This window comes from Nicotiana sylvestris, chromosome 2 (genome assembly GCF_000393655.2).
Source record: "Nicotiana sylvestris chromosome 2, ASM39365v2, whole genome shotgun sequence".
NCBI lineage: Eukaryota > Viridiplantae > Streptophyta > Magnoliopsida > Solanales > Solanaceae > Nicotiana > Nicotiana sylvestris.
In genome coordinates, this window is record NC_091058.1 from 40,257,168 (window position 1) to 40,265,624 (window position 8,457).

Here is an 8,457-nt window from a genome sequence, read left to right on the forward strand (position 1 = left end):
AACTATATAAAATTATTTTTTTCAAACTTTTTATAAAAATGTTCCACTCAATATAAATACCATATCCAAATGTATCTAACGGTATCAAAGTTGTTACACTTACGAGGTCTTACAGTCACAAATCCTCTATAGAAAAGGACGGGATGTAACATCCTTCCCCCATTTAGAAACATTCGTCCTCGAATGTTAACTCTTAGGGATTTACAAAATTTTCACTAGGGTCTCCTCTGTAACTTAAACTAAAACTCAAACTATATCTGAAGTCTCGACTATTCACAACCTTATGTACTTGAGTATCTCGTATCTTCTTCATTTTTACTTTACCTAACTTACTTTTCAATCTCGCATCATATTTTCGGTTTTTTTTCATAACCTCCCTTCAACATTGGTGTAAATTACGCCTTAAAGCTCTACTGTAATACATGCACCTCTGGTGCATACAAAATCTGGTGAAAATTTTATACTGACTTGTTACGACTCAACTCTATGGCACGATCAAAAAACAAAGAAGGGTAACATTTTCTAAATGCCCTATAGCCTCTCAATTATGAATGTGGCGTGCAACACACCCATAAGTGAGACTCTACTAGGCACGGCTTTGTAGACTCCATAGGACATGACCCGCTCTGATGCCACTTTGTCAAGCCCCGAACCTGGGGAGGCGTGACTGGCACCCGGTGGCGTGCTGGACCGAGCAAACCACTCTGTAACTCATGATCATTCGACCAAAACTAGAACATACACAGGTCGAGCTAGCTGGACTCATTCCTTTTGTAACTATCACGGGCCAACATGGCCACAACTCGTAATGCATAAGTATAAGTGGACAACACTATATCAATAAGCTAATGTTCTTAAAACATGAATATATATGGGCCGGCAAGGCCTCTGACATACTGTACAAAATGAACCTTTTTCTACAAAGCCACTAAGATTATTTGACATAAAATGGGATAGGGTACCGGCCTACCCATAAGTCTGTAGCAAAACTCTAACATGGTGACTTATAAACTCGGCTGCACTCCGAATGAGGTGGAGTCTTACAGATCCTTTGCTGAATGTCAATCTCGTCTACTATGAGGGCTCGTCAAACTAATCATCTATACCTGCAGGCACAAATGCAATATCCCCAACAAAAGGATGTCAGTACGGATAATGTACTTAGTATGTAAGTCATGTATATAAATATATAAAGAGCATGGAAGAAACATGGAGTAAAGGACTCAACCTGTAAGTCTGGATAACTCTGTAAACCATGAAATATTTATAATGTCATGCACATGCGTATAAATGTCATATGATGCACAGGTTTGTACGTACATAACTTCATCAAGCCTCTAAGGGCATCCCATCATATCATCTCGGCCATTGTGGGCAAATCATCAATGTATACCAGCTGATCAGGTGGTGATGCATATATAACGCTGTAACTTTTTTCCATATCCCATATATATATATAACGCCATCTGGTCATGGTTCAATGTACATGAATGCAATGCATGAGAAGTACGTCAATAAAATCTCTTTGAGTGTCATAAGACCATTATGTCTTTGAATAATATCATCAAATAAACTTTACCAACTTACGTATTTTTTAGACTAATGAACAGATAATAAAATAATATGACATGTGGGGAAATCAAGAACATAAGCATCTCTAGTATTTCTATGAATAGAGTCATTTATGGAAGTTGTGCATTTCCTTGTTTCGTTCATGTCGTATAGATTATTCCAAAAAGAAAGAAGGGATAGCCTTAACATACTTAAGCCGATTCTTTTGACAACCCCTCCAACACACGTTAAACGAGACAAAGCATGTAACGGCGGATCGAAGTAGGGAAAAATCCGTATGACAAATGTCAACTCTTCAAAGGTTACCTAAACAAAAGCCTTCAGCCCACACCAGCACCTAGACTAAGGCATTTAACTCAGAGGAGAATACGACTAAACTAGAGGAAAAAAAGATATACACTAGATATTCAGTTCTAAATACAACATATAGTCTCACTACACCTTGACAAAGTCTTCTGCACTGGGGTTTGAGTACAACTATATCCACAGAATTTCCATCACTCATGACTTGCGGTGATGAGCCTTGGACAGAAGTCTACTGCAGCTTTTGTATATGGATAGTAAGTGCACAGACTCCCTCCTAATAATTACATTACCACTCTTCAGCTCCAGTACTAGGTGCTTCTGCATTGCCTCTGCACTAATATGCCAAACTATCTTAATGTCCATAAAAGTTCCAGTTTCCCAATTCCAAAATCCAAGTCAAGAAAATCATTCCACTTCTATCATACGAAGTATCAAGCCTAGAAAAACCTCCTTTAACTCTTTGTTGTTATACCTCCGTCCAACAAAGTGAATACGTGACATTGAGCTATTTAAAAAATTTCAAGATTAATTTTAGTTTCAAATATCATATTCATCAACTATGCTATGTCTTCTTGCTCCCCAAATCTTATCATTTCTTTCTTTAAGGATGACTAATCTACAAAACTCACAAACCATGCCACCTTGAATTGTGATTAAAGCGTCACTTATATGGCTGCCACGTTGGGGGGGGCTAAAAGGATTATCCAAAATTTTATGATTAACTAATTAATATTTTACAAAAATTATTAATTAACCAATTATTCATATAATTAAAAATTATCTTAATATACTACTCACTTTTAACACACTTTATATATCTAACTATCATGATCATATGGTACCATATAAAATCAAGACATACACTATTATTTCATTAAAACATCCATGTAAAAATGTATATATTTTTTCAACTTTTAATTTTCCTAATTTCAAATAAAGAGTACAAATTTTCGTACGCTTAATTCTTAAAATGGTAAAAAGATAACCTTCTTTTCTTGTGAGAAAATAATTTCTATCTTTACAATAAAGAAAATCTCATAAACTTCCTCATATTATGTGTATAATTTATAATATATTCGAAAGTAGTAATATTAATAACTACATAAAATCTATTTTTCAAACTTTTTACAAAAATGTTCCACTCAATATAAATACCATATCCAAATGTACCTAACAGTATCAAGGTTGTTAAATTTACGGGGTCTTACGGTCACAAATCCTCTATAGAAAAGGATGGGATGTAATAGTAAAATTGCCGAAATGTAAGAAAGCTTTATCAAACAAATGGATATTCAGAGTAAAGTAAGATAATCATACCTCTGCGCCCATGTACAAGGCGAGGATAGTGGTTAATGGTTTTGGCCAGAAGAAGGGCGTTGACTTTGACGAAAGTTTCTCCCATGTTGTAAAGATGTCTTCTATTCGTGTGTGTTAGCCCAAGTGAAGGTTAGTTTTGAAGATTGACAAAGGAAGCTCAGGCATGAACCATGTCCATCCCTTGTGCTGCATAGAAATGGGCAGATTCGAGCATGTGGGATGTTGTGAAGGAGATAAGCTTAACTTAGTATATTTAATATCTCCTGATCGAAAAGGTTGCATAATTAATAAGGAGAATGACTCTTTACTCAAAGAGAACACTGTCCAAGATAAGGAAGGAGTTAGAAGTTGAGATCAACTAGAACTCTTCCACCAAGGAAGAGTAGCATTAGAACTCTAGTTATTTCTTCATATACTAACTCTATATATTGCAGGATGTTCTCACTTTACAGGTAATGTACAAACCCAGAAGTTAAACGTGAATTGAGAGTAAAATAGCAAGGCTTTTTGCAAGCAGCTCGTGTGTGATTCAAGTGTGCAAACCTGAAGCTACATGAACCAGATAGAAGAACCAGTTCTAAGTGTTTGTCTTTTATTCTAGTTCAGTTGTAGTAGGTGTTTTCATATTGTACCTTTCAGCTTTATATAGAGACAATTGTAGTAGGTACACACAGTTTTCAAGTAAGAGTTAACTTGAGGTTGTCGCAACAGTTAGAGGTTGTTTGATACAACAAGATTAGAGTTAATCCTAGGTTTACAAAAGTATTTTGTAAATAAAGTTTTTGGCTTAGTGATTTAGTGAAGAGTTTGGGAAATCCTACTGGAAAGTAGTTCGTGATTGTTTCACCTTTTTAGCTGGGTGTCTTCTATGTAAAATACTTGTGTTCTTTACTTTTCGAATTTACTATTTTTGCAATAGTAGGTTAAGAAACACTTAGAAGAACCAGGTCCTTGCATAATCAGTTTAAGCAAAATATGGGACACCACACAAATCACCCACCCTATTGTGTGGTATTGAAGTTAAAATATCAATTAGTATCAAAGCGGGTTATCCTTGAAGAGACTAACACCTTAGGAACGGATCAAGATGAGCGCACCACTTAGAAACTAGGAAGGGAAATCCACTACTAGGCCTCTGCTTTTTAATGACCAGTACTATTTTTGGTGGAAAAACAAGATGAGAGATCACATCATTGGATAAGACTATGAGCTATGGGACATTGTCACTTCTGGTACCCTGGCTACCATGAAGAAGAATGTTGAAGGAGTAGATGTTCCAAAAATGAGAGCTGACTGCAATGCTGAGAACTTGAGGAAATGGGAGAAGAATGCTAAGACCAAGAAATGTCTTGTGTGTGGACTTGGTCTAGATGAGTACATCAGAATTCAAAGTTATACTACTGCTAAGGAAATTTGGGACACTTTGCAAATGGCTTATGAAGGAACACCTCAAGTGATAAGGTTCAGAGGAACACTGTTGTATTCTCAATATGAGAATTTCACCATGAAGGAAGGGGACACCATCCAGGAGATGTATACAATGTTCACCACACTAACAAATGAACTTAAGTCTCTTGGAAGGGTTACTCTTGAAAAAACAAAGTTGAGAAGATTTTGATAAGGGTTCTATCAGTCTCTTGGGAAAGCAAAATCACTGTTATCCAGGAATCAAAGAACATTGTCACTCTTAAGTTGGATGAGCTAATTGGAAATCTCACTGCCTATGAACTTAGAAGGCAAACCAAGAAGATGGATGCACCCAAGAAGGAAAGGATCCTGGCACTCAGAATCACTGAAGGTGTTGATTTAGAGGAGGGTGAAATGGTCATGATCACAAAGGACTTCAAGAAGTACCTAATGAGAGGAAAGGGTCCTTTTACAAGTGGAAACTACAGCAAACCAAGGGTTCCTGAAAAGCAAACCAATGAGATATTACAAGTGTGAGAAAATTGATCACCACATCAAAAACTGCCCTCAATAGGAAATTGAATGGAAGAAGAAAAGAGCTGAACGCAGAAACAAGAAGAAAGAACAGGTTCAACCCAAGAAGAACTAAGGATCAACAAAGGCTATGTTTGTTACCTAGCAAGAAAGCTTATATGAGGACTCAGAGGATGAATATGGAGATGAACAAGCACTTATGACCATTGGAGAATCTGATGAGGAATCTGAGGTAAGTGTAATTCATCTAAAAGACAAGATTAAATTTTTGTCTAAAGAAAGGCTATCTGAGGTACTCCTTGATTTCATTAATGAATCTGAGGATATAAATAATGAAAAGAAACAGTTTTCTAAGGAGTGTGTGATTTTGAAAGCTAAGTACCAAAATCTGAAACTTATGGCTAGTGAAAGTGATAGTAAAAATGCTGAGTTAAAGAACCAGGTTCTTGAACTTGATTACACTGTCCTTGATCATAGATCTAAAAATTTAAAACTGAAATTAGGAACATGTAAAAAGAAAGTTGATCATACACAACTCACTTTAGAAGAAAACCTAGGAAAAATGAAAGATAAGTTGTACAAAAGATATGAGCAGATAAGAGTCCTAAAGGAGGATCTAAGTAAGGTTAAGCACGAGCTAGACAGAACCTGTAAATGGAATAGGTCCTCTGATGCACTTTCATGGCTACAAGAACACCATAGTAGAAATAAGAGAGGACTTGGCTATGAGACCCCAGCACCTTAGTGGGATCCCAAAAGCAAGTACATCACACTTCCTGAGAACAAAATCTGCACACGCTGTGGTAAGACTGGTCACTACAAAAGTGAATGTACTACAAAAGAAAAGGCTAGTCAAAAGAATAAATTATTTGTTCAAGGGAAAAATAGGTTGTTAGGATGGGCCAAAAAGAATCTAATTCACCCTGTTGCCTATAGAAAGGGACCCAAACTAGTTTGGGTTCCTAGACTAATTCATGATTTCCTTTTGCAGGTCCAAGTGAAGGGAAGCAGCCAAATATGATACATGGATAGTGGCTGCTCAAAGCACATGACAGGGAGCAAGAACCAATTCCTTTCACTTGAGGACCTCAAAGGAGGAAATGTCTCCTTTGGAAATGGAAAGAAAGGTAAGATCATTGGGGTTGGAACGGTAGGTAAGACAGACTCTCACTCTATTGAGAATGTTTACTTGATAAATGGCTTGAAATACAGTCTAATCAGTGTATCACAACTATGTGACAGGGGTAACTTGGTAGCATTCACCTCTACCAAATGTTTTGTGATATATCTTACCACTGACAAGATTGTTTTGTAGGGAAAAAGAGTAAACAATATTTACATTGTAGATCTGTCCACACTCTCAGAAAATGAACTCACTTGCTTAAGTGTGTTGGACAATGATCCCCTCCTGTTGCACAAGAGACTTGGACATGCAAGTCTGAGTCAACTCAACAAATTAGTCTCCAAGGACCTGGTGATAGGACTGTCTAACATCAAGTTTAAGGAAGACAAAGTTTGTGAGGCTTGTGCAAGGGGAAAGAAGGTAAGATCCTCTTTAAATGCGAGAAAGTGGTAAGCACTGATAAGTTGGTATTTTACCAACTTATCTTGTCTTTAAGCCTATATTTTTGTTATGTTTAAGTGATAAAATCATGTGTTTAATGCCATTTACTTCTATATTACAGGTTCTATGCGATTTAGAAGTGATCTTGAAGAAACCAAGTGAAACGAGTCAAAAAGAAAATAAAAAGAAGAAAATCTAGGAAGGGGCCTCAGTTGTCGCAAATGCGACATATACCTGGGAATTGCAAAGTTATCAATGATAGAAATTGCGAGACGTTTCTCGCAATTGTGAAGAAAGGGCAATCAGGCAATCTTCGCAAATACGAAGAATACCTCGCAAATACGAAAGTCAACTAGGCAGACAACCTTCACAAATGCAAAGTTCTTATCGCAAATATGAAGTCAAACAGTATAACCATAATTCGCAATTGCAAACTTTTGTTAGCAAATGCGAAAATCGTGCTTCAGTTCTGGGCACTTTTGGAATTTCACATTTTTTGTCCCCAAACCCTTTAATACCTAAACTAGCTCGTTTGTAAGATATCTTTTGGCTTATTTTCAGTTCCAAACACTAGAGAGAACAAGGTGGGAAGCTAGGGTTTCGCACACACACTCTGGTCTTGAAGATTTGAAGCTTATGGTTAAGAATTTCTTACCCATTTGTATTTATTTCTTCATTTCCTTGCTTTGAATAATATATATAAGTGTGTATTATTTTATTCAACACTTGAATCTTGTTTATGGAAATATTCTTGTTTAAAGTGTGGATTAAATACCTTGTTGTGCTTATGTGTTGAATGATTTTATTCTTTTATGAAGTGAGTTATTATTACTTTAATTATTCTTGTTCTTTAATGTTTCCAAAGGGCTTAGCTAACCCTAGGACTCGCCCATTAACTCTGAATTAATTTTGGGAAAGATTACTTTGGGTTGGGAAAGATTAATTAACAAGAACTTGAGGCTTTAACCCTCATTTTATATATTCTACCTAGGGATAGGATTGAACTACTTGTAGCCATATTCGGGTGTGCTTAATCTTCTAATTGTTTTAGGGATAATTTAATTAGGAAGTCTTGTTAGTCTTCGGAAGAAGCTAATATAGAATTATTACCCGAGGCTAATTAACATAAACTCGCTCATATTTGTAAAATCGTGAAATATATTGGATCGTTACTTGAGTGTAATTTCCGATGCATCCATACTTGTAGCCATTGATCATTTTACTTGCTTTCTAGGTTAGTTTATATTTTCGCAATTAGGTATAAATCTTTTCTAAAACCAATTCTAAGTGTTTGGCATTGCATAACAAGTGATAATTCTCTTACATTCCTAATCGCCTACATATTGTTCTCTCTGAGATTCGACCCTGACTCATAGTTGGGTATATTACATTGTATGCAACCGTGTCCATTTAATTTTTAGTAGTGGATTTGAACGTCATCAAGCACCACCAGAACAATAGAACTGGTCCATATGGATCTCTGTGGTCCCATGAGAACATTAAGCAGAGGTGGCAAAATATATGTGATGGTGCTTGTTGATGATTACTCTATTTTACATGGACATTATTTTTAACATATAAAGATAAAGCGTTTGACATGTTTACTTCTTTTGTTAGAAAAACTTAGAAACAACTAGGTAATCAACTTGTATTAATTAGGTCTGATCAAGGAACTAAATTTGAAAATGCTAAATTTGCTGAATTTTGTGATGTACATGGTATAGATCATAATTTTTTTGCTCCTAGGACTCCACAAC

At 36.0% G+C, this 8,457-nt stretch overlaps 1 protein-coding gene across 1 annotated transcript; it reads left to right on the plus strand.

Moving 5' to 3' along the window:
- Nucleotides 1-4,441: 4,441 nt before the first annotated feature.
- LOC138884333 (spindle pole body component 110-like) lies at nt 4,442-5,881 on the plus strand. Its single transcript, XM_070165474.1, has 3 exons — nt 4,442-4,777; nt 4,861-5,133; nt 5,282-5,881. Exons 1-3 carry the CDS (start codon nt 4,442-4,444, stop codon nt 5,879-5,881), a joined length of 1,209 nt encoding a protein of 402 aa, XP_070021575.1.
- Nucleotides 5,882-8,457: the final 2,576 nt, after the last annotated feature.